Below are 27,890 nucleotides of genomic sequence, written 5' to 3'. Positions count from 1 at the left end.
ATTTATTCAAACATCTTTATTCAAATAAAATTAAAAAATAAAACAAATGTGATTTATGTATGAACAACTATAGCTAAAAAATGATGAAGCAAAACACTATCATAAGAAAAAAATGCTATTCATAATCAAAGAAAATACAATATGATATAAAAGTAAATAAGTGCATCTACTTTGAATAATAATAATAATAATAATACCACAAAGACATTTATTTATATAAGTATATAAAAAAAATAATAATAATATAAACTTAAAAGTATATTTTTTTCCAATATCAGCAATGAAAATATCAATAATTTTGACAATAAAAAAGGACCACCTCGTCCATTAAAAATGATTTAATTGGACAATTAAATAAATCAAAAACCACATCGACACATCAATCTGAATGGACAATTAGTCTCGAGGCAATAAAAAATGTCATGGTTAATAAACGTTTTCAAACATTTACAGCTCAACAAAGTTCCTTTAAAAAAAAAAGTACGATCCAGGCCGGTATTTGCGATTTGCAAAAATTACAAAATGTTATAAACCATCCGAACAATGTTCTTTAAACCGGTTTCTTTGGTAGGATGAACGTTTTGATAGCCGAGTTATCATCAACCGAGGTATCCCGAATTTATCAGTTTCTGAAGATGATTGCAGTAAACAGGACTAGATTTAATAATACCAAAGATAGTTTTTGAAATTGTAAAATCCGGCCTGAAATCGATTCAAAAAAGAAAACGAAATACAAAATATCAGACTTAATTTTGTGGCACTTGTCATTAGCTATGAAATTGTGAAACAAAAGAGGTCCCTTATCATCCTAGTCCTAGCTGAAAAATATAGCTACCGCAAGTTTTTTTATAAATAAAAATTTTTTCAAATATTAACATCTTATTGATAAACACTTTATTATCAATAATATTATGGAATGTGGTTAGACATAGAAATTTTTTAAGCATATATTTATACATATTATATATATTATTTTTTTTATTAGTTGAACACATTTTGTTGTTACTGTTTTGAGATTCGTAAAATTTGTTTAAGCACCTTACATATTTTGCCGTAGTATGCACGTATTTTTTTTTTGTTTAAATTGATCAGCAAAGCATCTCTTAGCGGTGCGAGTGTCTTTAATGACTCGATATCTATTTTTAAATAAAACACACATTTAATATTAGAATTAAATAAGTTAATAATATAAATTAAAAAGAAAAGTGTTTGACACGAATAAAAACAAAAATCTTATCTATTATACCTGCCCAAATCGAAATATACACAATAATTAAAAGAGCAACTTGTGTGATAAAAAAAGAGCTCAAATGTTAAAAGAAGCAGATGCTCTACAAATAGATCAGTTTTCGAATATAATATTTTACCGGTTTGACCATCATAAAATGTTCTCAATCCGAAAAATGTTCTATTACAATTTTATTACATTTAGTTGTGCTAATCATTTGGGAATCAAAAATATTTAATAAAAAGTGTACACTATATATATTATAATAATAATAATATAAAAAATATTGCTACACGCGCATTATTGTGTAGTTTGTTGTTGAATCTCGATTTTCTCCACCGTCATATCGGGATTCATAGCTGTCGCTTCTTGTATAGCTTCCGCTAAAGCCTTATCGTGATCGATTGGATCGCCATCAGATTGAATCGTTATCTTTTGTTCTACTCTAGTCTCGACCACTCCATCTCTTTCGGTTTTATACTAAAAAAAAAAAAAAAAATGTAAATTCAACATTCAATTTCGACAATTTTCATTTCTATCATTATTAGCATTTAACTAAAACCAATCCATTAAGGAAAAATAGAGAATAAAACTTATGAATAGTTAATGAACCTAAATCTACATATATATATATATATATATATATATATATATATATATATATATATATATATATATATATATATATATATATATATATATATATATATACATTAGCGGCGTGAAGTGGAATCCCCCCATGTTAAAATTGCGGTTAAGGTGGCATCAGCGGTAAAGTGGAATCCAATATACAGATGCCAATTTGCAAATCGAAAAAAGATAGTGCATTCGACTTGGAATTTCATCAGCTATCACATAAGGTAAAAATGGGCCGGAGTGCAATTTACACCATATTTGAATGGATTTTAAATTAAAGTTCACAGAGTTTCTGTTGTATGGCTCTGGTATCGCTTATTTGTATATGTAGGATTAAATGAACGGTCAGATTGGCATCCGTGTATATATTGACCATTTAGCGGACACTCTGGCTTCTGTATATCTATATTATTTGCACTCAGGCATCCGCACAACGTTGCCAATTCAACGGTTCATCTTAAAATGAAATATTATCGTTGTAATCATATCAGTTACTAGTATAAATCAAATTTTTCGTCGCACCAATGTCGCTCTTGATAATATTCTGTTTTTTCATCAACTGAGGCAACGTATCAAAACGTTATAAGTAATATGTCGATAATTTTCGTCTGTAAAAAAATCTAAAAATCATCTAATTCCAATAAAAATCTCTCAAGTGTTTATAGAAGATATGAGAATATCAGAAAATAATGGTTTTGGATGTTCATGTAAACGCTTATTGACGAATAATTGTTAATATCTTTTTTCTTCAAGTAATAAAATGAACAAAAATGTTGATTATCCATTTTTGAACAAGTCAATGTGAAAAATTGAGAAAATTCTATTTTGCAAACCGAAGCTAACGTAACCTGACCAGGTGGCCGTGAGCGTGTTACATTATCTATGACATAAAATGTAATAATTAGATACTCAATGAATCAACAAAACAATGATTCGGTTCAGTTAGGTAAAAGTGAATTCTCAATATCATAACATCAAACTCTCCATGATTCAATATGAATCGCTTTGAATAATGAGTGAATCATTAATACAATAAAGACCAGTATATGGCAATCCTTATATCTATCAAAACAGTTTGAAGGATGTCTGATAACTTCATTTCTTGATTAAAATTATTGCTTTTAAGTAATACTTTTTGTTTTATATTAATTATGAATTCTGCTCTCATTTCTTATTACAACAATAATATGAATTTGTGATGTTTTTTGAAAAGATAACCTCGACATCAGGTAATTTAAGTATGCTAAGGAATGTCAACAAACACTGAGACAAAAGAAACATAACTGCCCAAAATTGCATTCAAAGATTGTTCAGACATTAATTTAGTACTTTCCGCAAGACAACCACCAGCGATTTCATCACTTGAAACATCAATTTTCATATTATTTGAAATATTCATCTCAAGAGTTCCTAATATATTGTTTGCATCCTGTGGTTCATATTTTGTTTCAACTGGTGCTGCTTGTAGCAGCGAGGACTCAAACGTTGACATATCTGATACGGTGGACGAAGGAACATATTCGGATTCTGAAGTAAGAGATGGATCCGATATTGAAACTAAAACCAAATGTTATTTCAACAAGATTGGTAATGATAGAAATAATAATAATATTGTTGATGTACTGAGCCAATTTCTCAAAATTTTTTAGAAATACGGTCAATTCTCCAGTCCGAAACTGTTGATTGAATATTGATGCTAATTTTCAGACTGCTCCACGACCACCAGTGATTCTATCTTACTCAGAATGATTTGAATTTGTTTTATTAAAGTACTCATCAAGTGTGTGTAGGCAATTATTTTTTATTATTTCCAACAGCAAGGTATGTTTTTGAAAAGTGAAATTCTACATGCATCATTCGTGCTAAGTTAGTGTCGAAGTATATTTTTTACAAATGCTAAAAATTCAGCGAAAATATGTTTTCAGTCACAAGAGACGGAAAAGTCAACTATCGTCTCCAGTACTTATCCCTCTTATAATATATAGTATTGACGACTTCAAATTATCAATGGAAAAGAAGGAATCGTTTTTATATTGAAAATGCATTTCTGAACTTTTATTTATTAAAAAGGAGATTACAAGTGTGGAAATACGGTGATACCGTGAGATTTAAAAACAATGTATTATTAGTTTGACATTACTCGTTAATCATTTAGATTTGTCTGTAAGTCATTTTGCACTTTCCTGGCTAATACCACGCCGAACATTGAATTACATCCACAACGAAGAGCGTGATGCCGATCGACCGACAATCGAGACAGACATCTCAATGTTTCGCAATTGCAAGATGAGAGGTATAGCCACCGACTAGTTTCGACCTTGTTATGATCTCATCAGGATGGCATAATACTCTCTCGTCTGGTACCCCTAAACCAGACTGAAAATTACGATGTTACCCTTTGCTTGGATAAAATTCCGCACGAATGTGTCGGTTTATAAACCTCTCTCCTTGCAATTGCGAAACATTGAGATGTCTGTCTCGACGGTCGGTCGCTCTTCTTTGTGGATGTAATTCAATGTTCGTGTGGTATTAGCCAGGAAAGTAGTGTAGTTGTTTTCCACTTCGAGGAACGGCCAGAGCGTTATTCCGAAAATATTTTTTCGGAATACATTGAGGTGTCATCACCAAAAACTCCCTGACATCTACATGACACCTCTGAGGAAATTTTGAAATGTTTTTCATAATAAAATAATTTTTTTTTTATTTTGTACAATATAATGACGTATGTTTTGTATTCACAAGATGTCACCACCAATTAGCTGGAAACTGTTTTCATGCCCTTACGCTTAATTTAACAGGTTGTAACTTTAACATTTTCAGCAAATATCGCACGAAAATTTGCACAAAACAATATATTTTACACGCATTCTCTGTGTTCTTATTAAATATATATTAAATAGAATCAAACATATACACAAAATAAAATCCCAAATTCATATCCATAATTAACTAGATAGAAAAATGTCCGAAGAAATCTATCTATTATTATAAAAGTCATAGTTATTTGATATCTTTATCATGATAAATAATCTACATAATATTAGGAAATTTTTGAGTACACATACCGTCTTTCTCCTGAGCTAATGCTAGGCTCATACTTAGTTCGTTTCGTTTACGTCTTGACATTTTGACTGCTTGCAACACTATTAAAAACTACAAAAAGATTTTCTGCTTGTCTCCGTGAATGATGTTACGACGTCATGCCAACCCTTTACGAAGCTTATCGAAAAAAGGGCGCCAATTATTATTAACGTAGAGATACTCTAGAGAAGTCGTCCATCCCGTTAAATGTATAAGTATGTAAATATAAATACAGTGAGTATTGGATACACGGGGCGCGAAAAGTTATTAAAAGTTTTATTAAGGTTTTTAGATCTGAGTAATTTTTCATAAATGACTAATTGATAATAAAGAACTGTCACCATATTTATTATACAGAATGGTTGGGTCAGACGTTAAAAGCAAAAAACCTGAGTTGAAGAGCAGCATTATAAAACTACAAGCATAAATTACTAACCCTTGACAGAGCAACAAAAATGATCAGAATAATTTGTAAGAGTATCAATAAAAGTAGAAGAAACAAATGTCAATGAGATATTGTTTACTGGTTTTTCGATCCTAGGTTCAGTTTATGCCAAATTTATCATCAGTTCGTAATCAGTCAATATTAAATTCTGCTTTATTTCCCAATTCTAACCATATGAACTTGATAATGGTTTACACCGGGTATTTCAAAACATATGACCAGTTTTCCGTAAAAATTTCAACGCCATTTATTTTTTGGAATACATAGTTCAAAATTATCTTTCCACAATAATGCTAGGATAAAAGTATGTGAAAAAAGAGAAAAGTTTCAATACATCAGTAACATTATAAGAGGTAGGTATACGAGACTAATGTTTGTTAAAATAGGAACTCAATACTATACAGAGAAAGTTACATTTCATGTTGTACTAGCAAATAGTGAAGATACCAATATGAGAGTCCCAAAGAATCAGTTACAGCTTATTGCAATTACAAAGACACGATAAAATTATTCTGAGGAGAGAACTTCTTGCAAAAAATAGCAGCTGTGTTACTCGGTAACGAGTGGACAATTCATGAAAGTAGATATGCGAACAGTCACAAATTTACATTATTTGTTCTACAACAAATTTTCATTTCGCAGTCAGACTAGGTGGTCTGTAAACGTAGATGGGAGCATTCCAAGTGGATTCGTAATAGGACCCTATTTTATTGAAAAATCGGCAAATGGATAGAGTTTCAAGTCGTTTACCGCTACTTCTTAAGGCTTATCAATTTCAAAGAAGGAGTTATCCTTTTTCGAAAGTGAAACTCTATTTTTCTTCTTTAAATGGCGTCGAATAGCTTGATGCATTTATATCAGCATATTATGAAAATCAGCTAGACACAGTAAGTATCATTAAGGGCCCTAATCAAATGGTTCATAGGTGGAAGTTTCATAAACAACATTTAAATAGTACAAAAACTATACAGTTCAGAGTTTTTAGGTTTCGGTATAAGTTATGGGCCAATTCAATCTAAAAGAAGAGCCACATTGTTCAAATTTGGCAGAATGAAATACAGGATGACTCAAAAATGTGAAACTGTTGTAGAGAGTTTGTTGTTCTTCTGTACATGTATATACTTTTCAAAACGAGGTTCGAGTTTTATCAAATCTTTAAGTTGGAGTGGGCCTAAAAACCTTTATCTACGACAGAATATTTGGGTTGTGCGTTTCAAAGTACAGAAGGTGGTGATCTGCATACGACTTTCACGAGGAACTAGTGGAATACCGTATATGGAATATGAAAAAATATTTCTTGTTTCGATGGCAAATTGCAACAAATTGAAATCTAAGATACAAAATGTCTCATGTGAAAAATTCAACTTTGTTCTAATAAGACGTTATTGAACAATTGTAATCAATTTCAAAACATGCTGAATTTGTATTCAAATACATTCAAAAAAATTGAAAATGAACAGCTGTTCAAAAGTTGAAGATATTGATAGAGTTAAGAATATTTATTCAATCAGATTTTAAAAGCTGAAACAAAATTTTATGGTACAAGAGAATATATTTGTTAACTGTTGAATACCAAAAATCATAAAATCGTTTCTCATCTCTTTGAATAATGAAAATTAGATAAAGTGCTGAAATAAAAGAATAAAACAAAGGAATTCTTCAAGGGATTTAATGAAAAGGAATGTTTCAACAACAGCTAATATTCAGGTCGAGGATCATGCTCGCCAATGGTATTTTATACATTTTATCCCAAGCATGCTCTATGGCATTCCCATCTCTTTTGAAATAACTCAATCATTATTAAAGAACTACCCATCTTTGTATTAGCATCACGGATTCTTCTTTCATCTTTAAGATCAATAAACCAATGAAAATTCTTCTTCCTACGATTTTTTAAGCATAACGAAGATTTGCAGTTGGATAACTATCATCAATATTGTTTGTTTGGGTCCTTTTTCGTCTGTCTGTGTTTAGCCCGCTTGTAATAGCCCGAGGAGACTCTTTAATAGTTATTTTTTTCTTAGTATTATCAAAATCAGCCAAAAAATTTGTTCAGCTATTCAATATTTTTATAAAATAAAAAAATAAAAATAAGCAATTCTGGATGCAGGTTGCTTATCATAGATCACAAAAATGCAATAGAGAAATTTCCAAAAAACAGCACCAAAATAAAACTAACGTTTATTCTGAGACATCGACAACAGAAGGGTTTCTGTGATCTACCATATTGGTGACTCTGAAATAATGTCCAGTTTTTTAGTTTTTTAATCAGCTCTTAAATGTTCGGAGAGTTTTGAATGTTGCTTCGAATAGTCAGTAAAAAATTAGATTTGAATTGGCACCTTTTGCTTATAAGCTTCAATACGGATCTCTGAATATGATCACAATTTTAAACTAAAATGGTTAATTTTTTAGTTCGTCCCAAACATACTTGCGACATGTAGCGATACGTTCGAATAAATAATAATCAAATTATGCTCAAACAACTCATAGAAATGGATATATGTGAATTAAGACCAAGAAAGCAAAATGCATTTAAATCACCATACACTTTGGCGTAACCAATACGTTGATTCTAAATATATTTTTTAAGATGCCACTTCCTCCGTTACAAGTATAACATTCATATACGGCCATCAAATCTGCAGAATGAAAGTTATTTAATAAACTCAAATATATCTATTTCAACGTTGCCAAATTATCAAGCTGCTAACCTGTCCATTGAATATATTTTGCAAATATACATTGGTGTATATTGAAGGATTCCTGGCTATACCGTAAAAGTACCGACGCCAATTTGACCGCTGGATCTATATATATATATATATATATATATATATATAAAGAAGAAATAACTCAAAATTGCTTCTTCATTTGATTCAAATTCGTAAAAACATTATATCAAAATATATAATTTTTTCTTTATTAAAAATACATGTACTCACGGTTATTGTTTCCACAGTTCTAGTTTTCGAACTGATTGTTTGCGAACTTATTATTTCACCCGTAGCGCTGTAGGTTCCATCTTCAGAAGTCAAATTAACTTTGCGTGCTTCCGTTGCCACCACAGGTACGTTGGTCGTTGAATGAATAATTGTGGGATCTCCCCGATAAACGATACTTTCAGTTTGTACTATACCTTCAGGTATGTTATCCTAAAAATTCGGTTTTTTAATAATAATTACAAAAAAATCATTGTACATTGTTTTTTTTAATTACACCCTATAAGTATGATTCATTTAGAGTGATGTGATATATTCAAAAAATAATGTAATTTAATGATTAATAAGTGGGGTGGATTTTTATAAAGGGATTTATAAGTGTAAAGTATTTTATAGAAAAAAATTAATATAACAAATTTGACATAATATTAACGGCGAATATCATACATATAGGGTAAAACAAGTATATCAAATAATGTTTTTATATGTACACGAAGAAATGTGATTGAATTAATTAAAATTATGAATGCAATTGCAAAACATTAATGGAAAATGATACGGAAAGGTGATTTGATTAATTAATATTTGAATTTATTGATTACTACACTCAAGTATGAATAATAAATTCTGAAACGTAGAAATATCAATTTTATAACAAGATTTGAATGCTAACGACTAAACTATTATACTAATACTCTAATACAAGCCAGGATATGCCAGAAAAAAAATCATGCTGCTTTCCAAACGAAAATAAAAAATCACGCAAAACATGCTTACTTACACTTTTTACAATTGTTAAAATTTATAAGAAACTTCTGATATCGTTGTAAACGCCATTAGATGATTATTTTTTTAATTAGAAAGGGATTTTTTTCTCAAAAACATCAGAAGTTTATCGATATCGTTAGGTATGACGTATATACTCTACCTTGTATATGGGACTGTTGTAATAGGGATGATTCGGATCATCTGGTGGATCGATGGGTGTGCCTGAGTCACCTGAACTAGTCGAACTAACGCTGTCTCGTCTGCCCAGCTATATGATGTACGTATAAGCCATGCACATTGTTAGAAAATGAACGAAATAAGAGAAAAAGTTTCGGTTAAATCGATTATAGACGTTGCCTAGTGTTTATGAATGTACTAACCGTTATTGTTATTAATAAAGTTTCGATTGATTCCCTAATGAAAATTTAAATAGATTAGATTATTTCCACAAATTATAATTACACATCAGAAAAGGAAAATAAAAAACTACCTATAAAATTGTATGAAAGCTGCTCTTTGTATTCTCAATTAACTGTTTCCAAGTTTTAAAGGAAACGTAGAATTTTGTGTGAAGAAGAAAATTTATCGAAATAATGTCAATTGAATTCAAATTTCAGCAACGTCTCAACGAAATTTTAAATCTCAAATCCAAATAAAAAGTTGTTGAATTTTCTTTCTTTCCTCAATCAAAAAAAAAAAAAAAAAAAAAATAAATGAAAAATAAAATATTAACCTGATCTCCACTAACAACCGTACTGGTAGTTTTGACTTCTTGTGTGACGGTTCTTTGTTCTTGTCTCGTCGCACTCGATGTCATGGAATGTGCCACGGTTTTTTCTTCTAGTTGTTGGGTACGAGCGTTCGTACCCAAATCTTCGTGTGTGGTTGCCGTTCTGGTTGTGACAGCTCGAGCTGTCACGAATGGCGATTTACCATCGTCAACAGGAACGTCCGCCTTTATTTCGATCGAAAAATAAAAATAAATAAAACAAAATAGGGAAACAAAAAAGGAACATAAAAAAAAATTAAAAGGAACAAATTAAATAATAATAGCGTGAGTTTATGTTAAAGCCTCTGGACCTTTTGTATGCATATCGAAGTCTACTATAACAAAGAAAATATAAATTTTTTGTTATCAATATTTTAAAAATATATAGGGTGTTTTGATAATTGGCACCAAAAAAAATTGGACTTATTTTAATTTTGACAACTATATATCCTCATTAATTTTGGAATAAAGGCTTTGTGGTGACAAAGAAAATTTAAAACAAAAAGCAACTAAAATCTTGACGATTAAAAGAAAAAATAAAGGAAAATATAACAATTAACAATGATAATATTAACAACTGAAAAAGAAAAAAAAAATAAATTTAAGTACAAGCTGAAATTATTTAGTAACAGAATTTGTTAATTGTGTTAATTTTTTTTTATTTTGTACGTTTGCAGTTAAAATTAAACTAGTCCGAAAAAAAAAGGCTCCAACTTGTAAAAAGGACCATTTGAGACAAAAAAAAAAGAAAAAAAAAAACAAATTCTGTTACAAATTAAATCGCGAAATTATCCTTTTGTACGAAGTACTGACCTTATTAACTTGCGTCGAATAAGTGACTTCTCCAGTTCTTCCGTCTTCGACTTTTTCTTCGACGTTATGCGTAAGGCCGTCCTTATCTTTGGTGACGGTCTGTTTGGTCGTCGTTTTCACTATAACCGGAGTACTCGGTCCTCCTTTTCTAGCGCCTTTCGGTATTTTCAAATTGGCGATATCTTTCAAATTATCCGCCGCGTATTCGTTCAAATCGTCGTCGCTACTATCATCTCCCGAAGAACCGTCGTCGTCGCCGCCGGTTCGATCGTAAGTTTTTACTTTGACTTTGGTATCTTTGAGATCTTTGAAATGAGTCGGATCTATTTGGGCGTAATTTAAAATAAGTTGCCCCGTAACGGGATCCCTTTTAGCCGTTTTGGGATCGATATCGCCGGTTCGTGGATCGATGTGACCCCATTCCGTATGTATTTTACCGGTAACGGGATCGATTTCGCCGGTAAGGGTTAAGACTTGCGTTACTTTGGTGGTGGCGCTCTTAACTAGAGGATCGTCGGGATCTACTTGAACGATTTTTCCCGTTTTCGGATCGACCATGCTATAAATGTATACGGTTTGAGTCGAAACGTTTATAATCCTTCCGGTCTTTTCGTCGAATTGACAATCTTTCGGATCTATTTCTTTGACTTTACCTTGGGGATCGTTTTGCGCTATAAGGTAGATTCTAACTATAACGAATTTTCCGGTTTTCGGATCGATTTTTCCGTATTTCGTATAAATTTGTCCGTTTTTCGGATCGATTTCCGAAGCCGAATATAATGGTTCACCGGTCGTATCGTCGATTCGAGACGTTTTAGTGAAAACTTGATTGGTTTCCGAATCGATTTTTACATTAATCGGATCTATTTTATTTATTTTAGCGATAGAACCGGATTTCGGATCGGAATGACCGTACACCGAAACTATATAACCGGTAACGGGATCTACGTGACCGGTAACGTAGACTTCTTCTTTCGTAACGGGATCGTCGTAATCGTAAATCCATACTTGATTACTCTTCGGATCGATTCGGACTTTTTTGTCGTCTTTTCTAACGATTTCTCCCTTTTCGTCGATTTTCGGATCGTTAATAAGTACGGCGACTATACGACCGTAATTCTGATCCAGTTTTCCGGTTTTAGGATTGACGTAACCCCTAAACGAAATATGTCCGGTCGAATGATCTATCGCGCCTTGTTTAACTTCCGAACGTCCTGTTTTCGGATCGGTATAAGTTAAAGTAGCTTTTACCGGATCGATCTGACCGTATTTGGAATCGATTTTATGAGTTACGGGATTGTAAAGTCCGTTCGATATATCCGGTACGAGATTTTTCGTATCGGCGACGGTGTTCTTTTTGGGATCTAATTTTCCGGCGAACGTTACTATTTGAACTTCGGGTTCGATTTCGGATCCTAATTTGATAATTTGACACAGATCCGGATTAACGGTATCGCTTTTGGGATCTTTTACTCCGGATAAAACGATTACGTTACCTTCTTCGTCTACTTGAATCGGTCTAATAATTTGAGTTTTACCGCTTTTTGGATCCGACGAAATGATTTGTAATTTTTTAATATTAATCGTACCGTATTTGGTTACGATATCTCCGGTAGCCGATATTTTTTGAGCTTTAGAATTATCCATGTGGCCGTTGTTTACATCGATTTTTCCGGTGAGCGGATCCTTTTTCGCCGTTACTGTAGTAATTTCTATAATCGGATCGTTGTGACCGGCTATACTGATTATTTGTCCCAAGGAATTATCGATTTTTCCCGTTTTCGGATCGCCGACGCCGCTCGAAACGATAATTTGACCTTGTACTTCGTTAACGTGCGCCGATTTAGCGTCGACTTTACCGGATTTGGGATCGTTGATGATTATTTTACCGTTTTTAGGATCGATTAGTCCATATTTGGATTCGATAAGACCGGTATCGGGATTGAGCAAGGCGGTCGTTTGTTCGATTTGTCCTTTATCGTTATCGATCTTACCAGTTTTCGGATCTATTTTAGTTGTAATAACGGTGATCCTTATAATCTTTTTCTTCGGAACGGGGGCCAAATTCGGCTCTTGCGCTTGTTTTAAACCGACTATCGAAAATATTTGTCCCATATCGGGATCCGTTTTGCCGGTATTCGGATCGGTTACCGGACCTCCGTTTACGATTATTTGATTCGTAATCGGATCTACTTTTCCTTCGACGATTCGACTGTTTCCGGATGAATCTTTTGTTATTAACGAACCTGTCGTCGGATCCAATTGACCGTATTTAGTTTCGACGAGACCGGTTTTAGGATCCAAGATTCCGGTTATGTGTTCAACGTTACCGTTTTCGGTATCCACACCACCCGTTCTCGGATCTTTCTTTCCGGTGATTACCATAATTTTGACTATCCTGTGTTTGGCTATGGGATGAAGAATACCCTTAGTTACGACTTCTTTAACGGGAGAAGCGGGGGACGCTTCGATTTGTCGATAATAATCTTTTTCGGAAGGTTGTTGAGACGTTACGGAATCTACGATCGGTTCGGTTATTTGAACCGACATCAATCTACCGAATTCTTTTTCCATTTTTCCGGTTTTGGGATTGTTGAAACCGCCTTTGAATAATAATTCGCCGGTATTAGATTCGACGTTACCCTGTCTAATTTCGTATTTGCCTGTTTTCGGATCGATAATAGTTAGAGTTTCCGATATTGGATCTAGATGTCCGTATTTAGTGTAAATTTTGTTTTTGTCGGGATCGTAAAGTCCCGGTGTCGTATCACATTCGGAATTTTTCAAATCGATACTATTTTTCTTGGTATCGATTTTACCGACGTAAGTTTTTATTTGAATTTCCGGATCGACCTCGGGACCGACTTGAACGACGTGTACTTTGTTGTTATTACCGTCGGCAGTAGAAGGAACGATGATATTATCGTCTTTATCTATTCGAACGGGACGTTCTTGTACCATACCGAATTTGGGATCCCTCCAAGTTATTCTCATCGATTTCAAATTGACGGTACCCAATTTGGTAAGGATTTCCCCGGTTTGCGGTATAATTTTTCCGTTGGATATTTCGGTGCGACCGTTTTTCAAATCGATTATCTCACCGGTTTTCGGATCTCTCGTCGCGGTGATTGTAGTTATTATTACGGCCGGATGTTGCGGATCGACGACGTTAATCACTCGAGATAAACCCCGATCGATTTTACCAGTTTTACTATCTACGACGTTATCGTCTATATAAATTTGTCCGGTATTTTCGTCGACTTTAATAGGTGTAACTACGGATTTTCCGGATTTTTCCTTGGAAACGAATTTCTTATTTTGTATATCGATTTTTCCGTATTTGGATTCGATTATGCCGCTGATCGGATCCGCAGTGGCGGTCAATTTTTCCACCGTTCCTTTATCTGTATCGATTTTACCGGTAGTGGCGTCTTTTCTTCCGGTTATAATCAAAATTTTGACGATTCTCTTTTTAGGTATCGGATGAGTAGCGAGTAGATTTTTAACGGGAGTCGTCTCTTTCGGTTCGTACGAAGCGATATGAATTATTTGGCCCTGCGTTTGATCTTTTTTACCGGTTCTTGGATCTATAATCGGCCCGTTCACGAATAGCAATTGTCCGGTGATCGGATCTATTTGTCCTTGAACGATTTCCTGTTTACCGGTGGCCGGATCCAAAATGGTGATTGTGGCTTTTTTCGGATCGATCAAACCGTATTTCGATTCGATTTGTCCGTTCGGCGTTAAAATTCCTGCCGATTGATCCACGTGACCGCGTTCAACATCCAATTGATTTGTTTTAGGATCTTTTTTGGCGGTTACCGTTAAAATTTTGATAACTTTATTTCGTCCTTTATTAGCGGTCGGTATCGGTACTTTGACCGGAGTTATTGGCGCGCTTCTTTTATCCGGTTTATAAGGCGCGGTACTAACGGAAGAATCCACTTTAGGTTCGCTAAGTTCGAATTTGATTACTCTACCGTAGTCTTTATCGATTTTTCCCGTTTTCGGATTGACTAAACCTTTAAAAAGTATATCACCGGAAGGTTCTCTGTGTCCTTGCTTAATTTCGGTTTTTCCGGTTTTTGGATCGATAAACGACAAAGTTTCGTGTATGACGTTAACGATACCGTATTTGGTGTAAACTTTGTTGCCTTCTTGATCGTATAAACCGATCGATTTATCTGGCGCCGAAACGAATTTCGGATCTAGTCCTTTTTTATCGAGTTTACCACCTTGCGACGTAACCACTATATCCGGTTCGATTTCGGATTCGATTTGAAGTATCTGACTCAAGGCATCGTCTCTAATTCCGGTTCTTGGATCTACAACTCCGTTTAATATAATTACGTTATCGTTGACGTCGAATTGTACGGGATGTTCTTCGACTTTACCGGTCTTCGGTTCGCGACTTATAATCTTTTTATCTTTAACGTTAACGGATCCGTATTTCGTAACAATAAGAGCGTGTTTTGGATCGATTTTGCCGTTGGTTGTTTCTTTGTGCGCTTTTGCGGGATCCAATTGTCCCGTTTTGGGATCCCGCGGTGCCGTCAATGCCGTTACCGGTACGACGGAATCGCCTTGTTCGGATATTTTGATCAATTGTCCCAAACTGTTATCGATTTTGTTCGATTTCGGATCGATGACGCCTTGTCTGACTACGAAATGGCCCAAATTACTATCGATTTCCACGGGGTATTGTTCGATTTTACCGCTTTTCGGATCCTTGCTAGTGATAGTACTATTAACGGGATCGATTATTCCGTATTTGGAATCGATTCTACCGGTAGCCGGTTCTAATATGGCGTCCAAAGTTTCCGTATGACCTTTTTCTGCTTCGACGCGTCCCGTTTTAGGATCTTTCTTTGCCGTAGTCACCGTAATTTTTATTAATCTCTTATTCGGCGGCACGGTAAGTTTATCGGTAGTACCTCTCGTTTTCGGTTCGTAAATGGTTATAATTTGACCCAAATTTGAACTCTTCTTACCGGTTTTTGGATCTATAACCGAGCCCGAAGTTATTACAATTTGTTTGGTGATTGGATCTATGTGTCCTTGTACTACTTCCTTTTGACCGTTTGCAGGATCGGTTATAATAATGGTACCGTTAGATGGATCGATTAAACCGTATTTGCAATCGATCAATCCGGTATCGACGTTTTGGTCGCCCACCGTTTTATCGACCGTCGCCGTGGTAACGTCAATGTAACCGGTTTTGGGATCCCTAGTACCTGTAACGACGTACAAAGTAACCGGCTTCGTTTTTTTGGGTGTCGCGACCGAACCGAATTTGAGTGCTTTTTGCGTCGAAGGCGGAGCTTGGTGAGAATATTGCTCGCCTTCGATAAAAGCGGCGCTATCCGCTTTGGGATCTTTAAAAAGTTCTTTTTTAAGTTTGCCCACGTCTCCGGGAGCGTAATTGAAAGCGGTCGCTGTCGCTCTTTTGGTAGGAGAATGAGGCGTTTCGTTCGAACCCGTAGGACTCGAAGGGGAACCCGGTTTTTCGTAACTGAAACCTTGCGCGAAAGGTTTTTTCGGCGTTACTTGATCTTCCGTAGTTTCGTAATCGTATTCTCTAGTATATCCCGGCAATTGTGGCGAACCGACAGGAGGACCGCCACTTTTTTCTTTATCGGTAGTAGCTGCGATTTTTTCTTTTTTCTCTTTCGGAGATTTTTCTTTTTTGGAACCAAACAGAAAACCGGGACTCTAATACCATACGAAAAAAAAATACATGCACATTAATAATAACACATGCAAAAAATTAAATAAGGAATATTCCGTTTGAACAATTGGAATTTAAAAAAAATTCTACAAATCATAAACAATATTTAAACTTGTACATTTTATAAAATACAGAAGTACCATGCTTTCTACTAAAATAATAATAATAATAATGAAAAGATTTTTAAAAAAAAACCCTTGGTATGTATGTTTCGACTTTTTGATATCCTAAGTATATAAATGTTTCGCATCGTTATAAGTATTCCAATATTATAGCGAATGAAATTTTTTCAAATATAATAACTACTAAGATAAATATTTCTTATAAAAAAAAGTACAAAGATTATTTTTAACTAAGTATACAATTAAATAACAATACTTAATAAACTTTCAATAATCAATTTAAATGTTTTACAACCCCGGATTTTAATAAATCTAAATCTCTTACAACAAATTTCCGTACCTTTCCTTTGTCCTTTTTGTCTCGAGGTGATTTATCGCTTTCATTGCTGGTATTCAATTGGGAATCGTCTCCGTTTTGTTGTGGAGCATTCAAATCTCTATTTTCTTTGTCTTTATCATTCTTTTTGCCGAACAAACCGCCGGCGGGTAATACGGCGACACCGCCCACGGGCTTCCCTTTCTAATCGAAAAATAATATCAAACACACAAATGTAGCTAAGCGAAAAGTATTTTAAAATATCTATTATACGCTACACAGAAGCTCAAGAACTAAATTACTCAAAAACAAACGTTTTTCAAAAAAAGCTTTTGAAGTAATCCAACAGTTATAAACTTGATTCGAATTCTAAACAAAACAAGTTAAGTTCTTATATTTTATTTCCTCGAGGTTACGAGTAAACCAAATTTATTCCAATCAAGTTTAACCGCAATACCATTAACCAAAAAAAAACAGAAGGTTTTGTAAGCGTACGTTTAGGAAGCTAATAAAGCCAATAAACTACGCGAAAAAATTAAAATGTATGCCGCAGTTAAAAACAAAAATGTTCAGCGTAAAAGTGAAGAGACCTTTTCATTTTTCGCTGCCTCATATTCTCCTTCTAAAGAACTAGCCGAACTTCCAGATTTTACAGATCCCGAACTTCTGTTCCTAGCAAGCTAAGTGTCAAATTGATAAGCGGAAAATAGATAACAAATTGTCTATTAATTAACTCAAAAATAATCCAAAATTCCGGATGGGTTTTCAATTAAACCACAACCGGACACAAATTATTTTTAAATCGTGAATAATCTCGATAAAATTATAAACACCTTACAAGTTGTACTATCGTTTTTTATTATCAATACAAATTTATTAAAAATAGGATTAATTAAATTGGAATAAACAAAAAGTGCAACTCTTGTGTAAAGTACTCTCAACATATAAAAATATCTGTACCTTTTCTTTTTCTTTTTTCTCTTTAGGTGACTTAACGGTCGCCGGTGTTTGATTGTCTATATCCGGTATGTATTCGGGTGGATGAGACATAGTGTGTCGTTTATTTGATTCATTAAAATCGTCTTCGGGTCGTAATCCACCTAATGCTGAATTAAAAACACAAATCCACACATTAATTAACTAATCTCTCAAGATAATCAAGAAAAATAACTTTTTTTAATGAAATATTCAAATTTTCCTATAATTTTCAGTCTGTAATTTGAGAAGAAACCTTACGTGAAAATTCAAAGAAATCCTATTTATTATTATTATTATTATCTAATACAGGGCAGGCAGCCTAAAGCTGTTAGCGCCCCCTTAAGATTAATGAGTACAATTAGTTTATTATTGTTAAAGTTTTACATATTATACGTATTGTTATTATAGCCAGTAGTTTATATCACAAACGAGTGCGCAAATATGAGTCAAGTCTATTTTTGAATTGATTTATTGTTTCTGAGTTGATGACTTCTTCAGGTAGCATATTCCACTGTTCCACTATTCGGTTGCTGATGAAATGTTTTCTAGGATTGGAATGACATCTGTCTTTTGATAACTTTGAGCTATGGCCACGCAGGTTGGTGTTTTGATTAAAGGCATAAATATCTTTTAAAGCACTACACTTGTATATTTGTTTCACAATTTTAAAACTTTCTATAAGATCTCCTCTTAAACGTCTGTCTTCTAGTCTAGGTAGATTCAGTCTGATCAACCTTTCCTCATAGGACAATCCATAAAAACCAGTGGGTAGGATTTTTGTGGCCCTTCTTTGCGTCTTCTCTAAAAGATCAATATCTTTTTGAAAGTAAGGTGACCAGATCTGGAATCCAAACTCCAAAATAGGGCGTATGTAAGATTTGTACATTTTGACGAAGAGCTCTGTTGTGATGTGTACAAATGCTTTTTTTATTAGATAAATTAATGAATTGGCCCTTTTGACAATTTTGATGATTTGTGACTCCCACTTTAAGTTGTCAGTAATAGTGACACCTAAATCTTCTTGAACAGACACCACCTTCAGTGGGCTACCATTTATTAGATATTCTATATTTGGATTGGTTCTTCCAATGTGAAGCACAGTACATTTTTGTATATTTAGGTTTAATAGCCAGTTTTTGGTCCAGTTGAAAATGTTCGTTAAATCATTCTGTATGGTTTCACCACTTGTAAGAGGATTGTTAGATATCTTGGTATCATCGGCATATGAGCTTTTTGTTAACTGAATTAATGACAGCAGGTCTGTGGTGTACAAGATAAAAAGTACTGGGCCGAGCACTGAACCCTGTGGTACTCCGCTAACAACATTTCCAAATTCTGATACTTTTTGCCCAACTCTAACGTAGAATTTTCTGTCAGTCAAAAATGACTCAATCCAGGATAACATTTTTCCTCTAATTCCAAGATGCTCCAGTTTTATCAGAAGTCGTTTAATTGGGACCTTGTCAAAGGCCTTCTCAAAATCGAGATATACAGCATCAATTGGATTTCCTTTGTCCCATTCCTTAGTCCAAACATCTAAATTAAGAAGCAGATTAGTGGTGACTGACCTTCCAGGGGTAAAGCCATGTTGTTCGGCAGGCAGAATATTTTCTTCATCCATGAACTTCAGTAACTCATCCACTATTATTCTTTCCATAATCTTACATGGGACTGATGTAAGGCTAATGGCTCTGTAGTTGGAGGCTATCTTTTTATCACCTTTCTTGCGTATGGGGGTTACTGAGGCCATTTTCCAATCTCTTGGTAGTTGTCCAGACTCAAGCGAAGTCTGCATTAATAAACATAAAGGATGGGACAGGCTCTGCCAACAATTTTTTAGGAAATATGGACTGATGCAGTCTGGACCTGGTGCTGAGTCGCTTTTTAAATTCTTCAAGGTTTTTTCCAATTTTTCAACTGCAAACTCGATACTGTCAAAGGACCTCTCTACTCTTGGCAGTTCATCAAAGGCTGGAAGTTCATCTAGCGCTTCAGTAACATACTGCTTACAAAACTGGTCTCTGAATACATTTGCCACAGCTGTCGCGTCTTGTACTGTATGATTCTCATCAGAGTTGATAACACAAGGAACAGATGATTTTGAACAGATTTGTTTCCTGATGTGACTGTAGAATGTCTTTGGGCTTCCAGTAGCAATGTTTATTTCATACTGTCGCCGAGATTGTCTTATTTTGGCTGTTAGTTGGTTATTATTAAGTCTGTAGCGAGCAAAACTTTCTTCTGATCTGATTCTGGCATGTTCGTCCCATAACCTACGCTTTTCTTCAATGACTTTAATTATCTCTCTAGTTATCCAAGGTTTGTTAAGTGACTTTTTACTTCTTGGTGCCCTAAAGGGTATATGCTTATCTACTGCCATGTCAATTATTGTTTTCAATTGATTCCACTTATCTTCGACCGACTCTGCTACTAGAATATTTTCAGGATTGTAATTGCTAATAAATTGATTGATAGAGTTAAAGTCTGCTTTCCAGAAATTTCTTTGTTGCTGTTGAGGCAAAATTCCTTTTTGACACTGCACTTGTAGGTTGACGAGTAACACCGAATGATCACTTTTACCTATTGGTGGACAATATTCAATTTTGGTTACTAAATTTTCGTCGTTACTGAGAACTAAATCCAGTAAAGAAGGTTCTTGCATTCCTCTGTATCTAGTGGGCCTGTCAACATGCTGGAACAAATTACTTTCAGTATACATAGAAGTACGTTTCATTTCTGGGCTCACCTAGTATTTGCCAGCTTAGGTTTGGTAAATTGAAATCCCCCATGACAAGGATGTTCTCAGTAAATGATGCTGCCTTAATACTTTCATAAAATTTCCTATCATTTTCTAGCAAAGAGTTTGGTAGTCTATAAACTCCTACCATCATAAGCCTTACCTTAAATCAATTATAAACTGCTTTCCTTCCATACAGTTTCAACTTCTTGACTTGTTTGATTTCATACAATTGCACTAATGTTGTCTTATTTTTTTTAATCATTATTACTTTCTCAATATTTTTAATTTCAGAAATTTTAATACATAAATAAAATAATGATTATCAATAAAGTTTTTGATATAATTTTCTGGATATTATGGTGAAGTTTTACAAAAAAAAAATAGACAAAAGGACATTTTACTACTTACGATCCATGCTGCGAGAAGTCAATCGTTTTCCAGTTAAAGAGCGTTCGAATTGAGGCGCCGGACGATCTATTGGAGTTTTTCGGGTTTCATAATGAGTCCGACCGGAATATCTGAATTTCGAGCCTAATTTCGGAAACAGAGACGGTTTTTGATTAGTTTCTGGTGACATCAACCTAAAAAGGAATATTATATATTTGTTTTGATTTCTTAGAACGTGAAATTTAGTATGTACTTTACCATTAAAATCACAAAATTGATCTAGTTGTTCAAATCAAAAGACATCTACGAAATAATTGATTGAGATCTGCTTCAAATAACAGTAGAAATTATAATTGTTACCTGAAAAATGTATGATGTTCCACGCAAGTTTTCCAAAGTTTTTTAGCTGCTCTATGATTGGCCAATTTGAAACCTATCGTCGATTCGAATTGCTCGAAATCACCCGGACGTATCTTGATGTAGAAATTGTGGCGTTTGTAACTGATTTTTATAATTTTCGGCCAAGCGAACCGATTTATACGGAGCCTGTCTCTATAGACCAACAATCCAGAAGCGCAGACACCTGTAATATACCCATTTAGTAAATACTCACTAAAATTTAAAAATATAATCAATAAAAACCGGAAACTTACCCAACATAATGTCAACACCTTCCGAATCTTTGGCAGGATGTAAATCAACTCCATACATGGCTAATTTCTTAGCATTCTCCAAATAATGTAATTCAGCTTCAGCTGGAGTTTGACCTCTATAATAAAAAAATGATTTACTCCTATTCATAGAAAAATTAAACAAAAGGATAATATACTCACTTGTGAGTCCTGTGCAACTCCATAACTTTTTGTTCCAAGTCCTGATTTTGATTTGGTGCAAATTTGAATTCGCTCAAATAATTCTTACCCATATTTTCGGGATCGTAATCCCCCAATTCGGATTGAACGAGGTATGATCCCAACAGCGCGTGAGTGACAAATGAACACGGTAAACGATTATTTAAAATATCATTTCTGATTTGAAGACACAAATGGTAGCGGGTAATGTCCTCTTGTAATTGCGCCGGATCCGGTGGATAAAATTTAACTTCAAAACTGAACATCCACGGTTCAACTAGAAATTATAAAATTGTAGTTGAATAAAAGCTTCAATAATTGATAATTAAAAAAAATATGAGGAAAGGAACGGTTACCTCTCATAAATTTGCTTATTCTTTTTTCCAAATCAAGCCAATTTCTAGGATCATGTCTGTCTGAATAAACCAATCCAAAATAATCTTTTTCTATTAAATTGATAGATTCACATACTTTATCCAGTAACTCTTTTCCTTTTGCTTTCCTCTGAAAATACAATTTTTATTCAACTGTATATGATAATAACTAGAAGGATGAAACTCCAGTAGGCCTAATACTAGAAGCCTTCCCAACATACATAAAAATGCTTCAGAGATGAAACTTGTGGAAGTAAAGAAAAACTTTTCAACTGTAATTAGTATGATATAAAAAAATATTGTCACTATCTATTAAGTTCAATAAAATAAAAATGTTTCTTCTTATATAACTTATCACTTACATCAATAACTATGGGCAAAATGGAACCATCAAGCATTGTAACTTGCGCTGTTGTGCTTCCACTACTACGGGTAATAGTGGAAGACTTTTTTGTAGAGAGAGTATCATTATCAACTGCCATTTTTTTATCCTCAGGCATCGTAGCCTTTTAACTGTAAAAAATATTTAAATTTGAAATTTTATATATAACCGTAAATTATAGTTATGTCTAATAATAATAATAATAATTAGAATTGAAACTTCTTAAATAATATAGTTAAAATAAAACTGAATTAAATGCTCATCCTAAAAATGAACATGACTAATCCAATGTTCTGTTACAATGATTATAAAAGGTCATAGGATCTCATTAGAAACGTGAATTATATAAATCAACAATGATTGTACATATTTTGATCTAAATAATCTGATATTTTACAATAAAAATTTAGATTTTTATATGTTTATATTATTTCTTAAATAAGCCCTTTGAAAATTAATATGCTCAAATTTCTCCTTGACGTTAATATGTAATTTTAAAGACAATTATCTCACTTGGAATTTGCTTTACACCAATTCTAAACTGTGATGTTGTAAACAAATTACTGTTACACTATTATTATTCCTCGTCCTCGTATATTTTATTACAGATTAATAATGTGGACAAATAATGATATAGACAAACACACTTTCAAATTTATTACATTCTTTTTCAAGCATATAAGTTGTCAAACTAACCCCACGATACACAATTGTTTTTGGTTTTAATTTAATTTGCCATATTCACATTTATTCTAATATTCCTGCTTTTTCTACTACTTGTCACCAAATCTCAACTTTATTATCCAATTTAACATGCTAAAGCTGCAAATAGGTTAAAGTGATGTTGGTTCAATTTAATATTTAGTGGCTCTATTATTTTCTCCCATCTTTTGAAACCAAATTTCATAACGTTTAAAATTGAATTACATCATTTTATTATAAACTATGATAATTTTTAATGTCATCGTCTGCCAATTACTCACCAAGACTATAGGAATTTATAAATATGTAATTTGAAGATAACTTTCAACAATTAGTAACAAATTAATTCATATCTATATTTAGATATAAGTATAATGTTTATTTAATGTTCTTTTACATTCTTTTGCACACAAGGTGTCTCATCAATAATGAAATTTAGGTGTCTTTAATCACTGGCAAATTAATTCACATAAATTATTCCCATCAAATATTTAAATAAATCTCGGTGTACTGCATGCAGATAATGCAAGTGTTTTTGTGAAAAGTGGAAAATAAGTGACACACACTAAGAATTTTTTTGTTTTGTTGAATGTTTTTTGTCCACTAATAATCACACTATTTCCTATGAAAGAGAATCAAATCTCAGTAAAATTAATAACAAAATTACTTTAAATAGTTTTCTATATTTTATATGACCCATATATTGAAATGACAATAATCAAGTGCCAACACCCATTTACAAGCATTTAAAATCAATGTTATATATTAAAACAACATAAACGAAATTCCAACTTAGATTATTTAAAAAAATTAATGAGTTAAAGACCTCACCAGATTTCCTCCTCGGTAAGAATAGAGCGTTTAAAAGGGCATTTGCTTCATTGACAAGTAACTTGAATCACCATGTATAAAAAGCTTGACTATGACCTACTTGTAATCAAAACTAACTGGTATTGAAGAAAAAAAAAAGAAAACTGTCTATTTCTTACAATAACACTAAATCTATTTGGATAGTTAGTGAGAAAATGGAAAGTGACTTTTAACTACATTGTAGATTACCTACCTCTAAATTAATTAACGGGATTGAATGGTTAGTGAATAATTTTCGAAAAACTTGTACTTTTCCAACGTAATCTACTTACAAAGAATCACTAAATTCCGAATCAGCAGATTATTTAAGATAAATGCAAACAACAATTATGTTTGGATGAAAAATATTGTAGACTAACAACTAATTGTTTTGTTTTGATTTAAAGATTATATATTTTCGTTAATTCTTCTATTTTTTATTATCCGTATGATATCAATGGAATGCTTACCTATCAAAAAGAGATGTTATCCATAAATTTATCGTTATTTTATTATGGAAACGGCACACACATTCACAGCGAACTGGGATGGGCCACAAACCATAAACAACAAACGAACAAACGTTCAACGAAGTTTAAACTGACTCTCAACAACACTGAATACCCAATCGTTACTACATGAATGTATTTTTAAAAAATAATGAAGATTTAAAAATGTAATATTTAATAATTGCGTGCATAATCTCTATTAGAAGAATAATAATCACGTTTTTATTGCAAAAATTGCTTTTACATTACGATCTACTTTTCGATCGCATACTCAAGGCGTAGGAATATATTTTATTAGTGGATAAAAAGCAGAAAAATTACGTCATGTATATATATATAAAGAAATGATGGTGTCACACCCATGAACATGGTTTTTATTATGTTGTATTCTTTTTCTAGATTATAATATACCTATGTTTATATTAATATGATATCCCTAGTAATTAACAGTCGGAATTCCAAAACAAACAAAAGAAAAACGTGCTTTTATGTTATAATTCCGCAAAGTGTAAATGAATGACAAGGAGATTCATCTGAAATATTAAATAGCGATTTGTTATAGTAATAATATAATACGCAAAATAAAAATGATACTGCTAAATTACCAGCTATTCAAAATTTTTATACGAAAAGATTAAATTAACAGATACAAACAATAAATATTTAAAGAAACACTGTATTTCTCTTTGTAATTAATAACATTGTTAACGAGCAAAATAATTAAAGGGAGATTAATGATAAAGTAAACAAAAGATACATAATTAACCCCCAAACATCTAAAATAGCAAATAATTATCAATATTAATGTCCCGAGTGCATGTCAAATTGTCGATAATTTAATTTTCTCGAGTGCGCGAATGCGCACAAGAGGAAATTATGAGACAATTTGACATGCACGAGAGGGCATTTTGGCAGACTATTTCCTGAGAAAAATTTAATTTAAAATAAACTTAATTCTGTGTTTAAAATTTGTTATTCTTTAAATTATACCGTAGTCGACGATCATCATATTGGCATTGAATTGGTATCTACGGTAACTTATTGACAACAGTTTTGTTCGTGAAAAATATTTCAAAATGAGTTTACATCCTAGACGAAAATTTGGCACTAGTGCAAATTATCGATAATTTGCACTAGTGCAGTATTATCCCTGAAATTTGATCGTTGCTAGGTAAACATAAAATATTACAGCTTTTTGGTTGGCTTAAATTTTTCGAAGGAAATAGTCAATATTAATGTCCCGAGTGCAAGTCAAATTGTCGATAATTTAATTTTCTCGAGTGCGCGAATGCGCACGAGAGGAAATTATGAGACAATTTGACAGGCACGAGAGGGCATTTTGGCAGACTATTTCCTGAGAAAAATTTAATTTAAAATAAACAATAATTGTTCCTTTTCTTAAAATATAAAATTAAAACCAAATGATGTTTATTAATCCTAGACGAAAATTTGGCACTAGTGCAAATTATCGATAATTTGCACTAGTGCAGTATTATCGCTGAAATTTGATCGTTGCTAGGTAAACATAAAATATTACAGCTTTTTGGTTGGCTTAAATTTTTCGAAGGAAATAGTCAAAATAATACAATGAACCCATCTGAGTACTGAAAATTTACTCTATGTTATGAAATTTATCTATGGTGCCTGATTCGGATAAGACACTAATAAAAAAAAGAAGAGTTTATCAATTATCTAATTTCTTGAGGTACACCTATAGAGATATTACCAATAATAATGTAATATCTTTATGAGTACTTCAAGCTGCTTTTTGTATTTCATTAATATTAACCGAAATAGCATAGTATCAGCTACTGCATGAATTAGACTTTCTTATTTATTTCTCTATACATTATAAATTTGTCTATGTCTAATTTTATTTTGTGCCAATAAAAAAGTAGAAGAAAGATAATTATGTCTAGCCTCAAATTTAGATAAGCCGTAACAAAATCGTTTTAATTAATTACATATTTACTTTTGAAACAATGTCAAAACTAAGAAAATATATCGATATCGGAGCCAACTTAACGGATACTATGTATTCGGGAATATATAACGGCAACAAAAAACACGAACCAGATTTATTGCAAGTATTAAAACGAAGTTGGCAGTCTGGATTGGATAAAATTATAATAACCAGTGGAAACTTAGAAGAAAGTAGAAAAGCATTAGAATTAGCGATTACTAGTGAACATTTGTATACCACAGTAGGGTGTCATCCTACAAGATGTAAAGAATTTGAAGAACACAGAGAAGGAGCAAATTCATATTTAGAAAAACTCAAAGATGTTATAATTACAGGAGGTAATAAAGTTGTAGCCCTAGGAGAATGTGGTCTTGATTACGATCGATTAAATTTTTGTCCTAAAGACATTCAAATGAAATATTTCAACCTTCAACTCTCTCTAACAAAAGCATTCAATTTACCCCTATTTTTACATTGTCGAAATGCAGCTGAGGATTTATACGCAGTGTTAGTAAATTATCCAGGCGTGAAAGGAGTTGTACATAGTTTTGATGGATCTTACGAAGAAGCCTGTAAGTTTTTAGATTTGGGCTTATATATTGGTTTAAACGGATGTTCTTTAAAGACAGATCAAAACTTGGAAACTGTAAAACTATTACCTAGTAATCGAATTTTATTAGAAACAGATTGTCCTTGGTGTGAAGTTAGACCTTCTCACGCTGGGTATAAATTTATTTCTAAAGAGAATTCAGGAATGCCTACAGTAAAAAAGGAAAAATGGAATCCAGAGCAAATGGTAAAGAGCAGAAATGAACCATGTAATATAAGACAAATATTAGATATTGTAGCAAGTATTCGAAATGCAAACATAGATTTATTGTGTGAACAAGTATTTGATAACACTATGGAATTATTTTTTAAAAATGATAATAAATGATTGTGAATATTTCGAATCTATGTCTTTTATTTTAAATGCAACAAACAGACCAATATAATAAACCAATAATCCTAATAATAGAACATGGATAAGTCATCAATAAAAGAATCCAATGCAAAATAGAATTTCACTAAGAAAATAGAACCTCTGTGATAAGTATGAAATCTTTTTTTAACTATCTTCAAATTTACTTGTTCTGTCTAGCAATATTTCGAATTTATCAAAGGTATTACCTTTTAATGACATTACTACTTTAATTAACAATTCCAACGACTAAATTGACATGTTTTAGAGATTTGTTGCTATTATAACGAATTCAATAATATATTTAAATATTGCAAAAGTGACAAATAACAAAACCCTAACCCTA

General features: G+C 32.8%; 2 protein-coding genes across 3 annotated transcripts; one reads left to right on the top strand and one right to left on the bottom strand.

Annotated features, from left to right (window-relative positions):
- Position 1: 1 nt before the first annotated feature.
- LOC130892930 (protein 4.1 homolog) lies at positions 2–25,069 on the bottom strand. 2 transcript variants are annotated; one of them, XM_057798638.1, is made up of 14 exons: positions 24,582–25,069; positions 22,541–22,691; positions 22,161–22,308; positions 21,787–22,081; positions 21,607–21,722; positions 21,314–21,536; positions 20,975–21,147; positions 17,809–17,954; positions 16,873–17,052; positions 10,683–16,394; positions 9,834–10,055; positions 9,261–9,368; positions 8,336–8,545; positions 2–1,708 (listed from the first exon to the last, which is right to left on the bottom strand). In XM_057798638.1, exons 2-14 carry the CDS (start codon positions 22,676–22,678, stop codon positions 1,529–1,531), a joined length of 7,851 nt encoding a protein of 2,616 aa, XP_057654621.1. In that variant the 5' UTR covers positions 22,679–22,691; positions 24,582–25,069; the 3' UTR covers positions 2–1,528. The 2 variants fall into 2 exon arrangements, with proteins under 2 accessions (XP_057654621.1, XP_057654622.1); XM_057798639.1 differs by lacking the exon at positions 9,261–9,368 and having other exon boundaries at positions 24,582–24,869.
- A 1,455-nt stretch (positions 25,070–26,524) lies between these two features.
- LOC130892929 (deoxyribonuclease TATDN1) lies at positions 26,525–27,536 on the top strand. Its single transcript, XM_057798637.1, has one exon. The coding sequence runs from the start codon at positions 26,603–26,605 to the stop codon at positions 27,518–27,520; it is 918 nt and encodes a 305-aa protein (XP_057654620.1). The 5' UTR covers positions 26,525–26,602; the 3' UTR covers positions 27,521–27,536.
- The last annotated feature ends 354 nt before the right edge of the window (positions 27,537–27,890 follow it).

This window comes from Diorhabda carinulata, chromosome 4 (genome assembly GCF_026250575.1).
Source record: "Diorhabda carinulata isolate Delta chromosome 4, icDioCari1.1, whole genome shotgun sequence".
In the NCBI taxonomy this organism is placed as follows: Eukaryota; Metazoa; Arthropoda; class Insecta; order Coleoptera; family Chrysomelidae; genus Diorhabda; species Diorhabda carinulata.
This window is presented reverse-complemented; position numbering and strand designations above follow the sequence as displayed.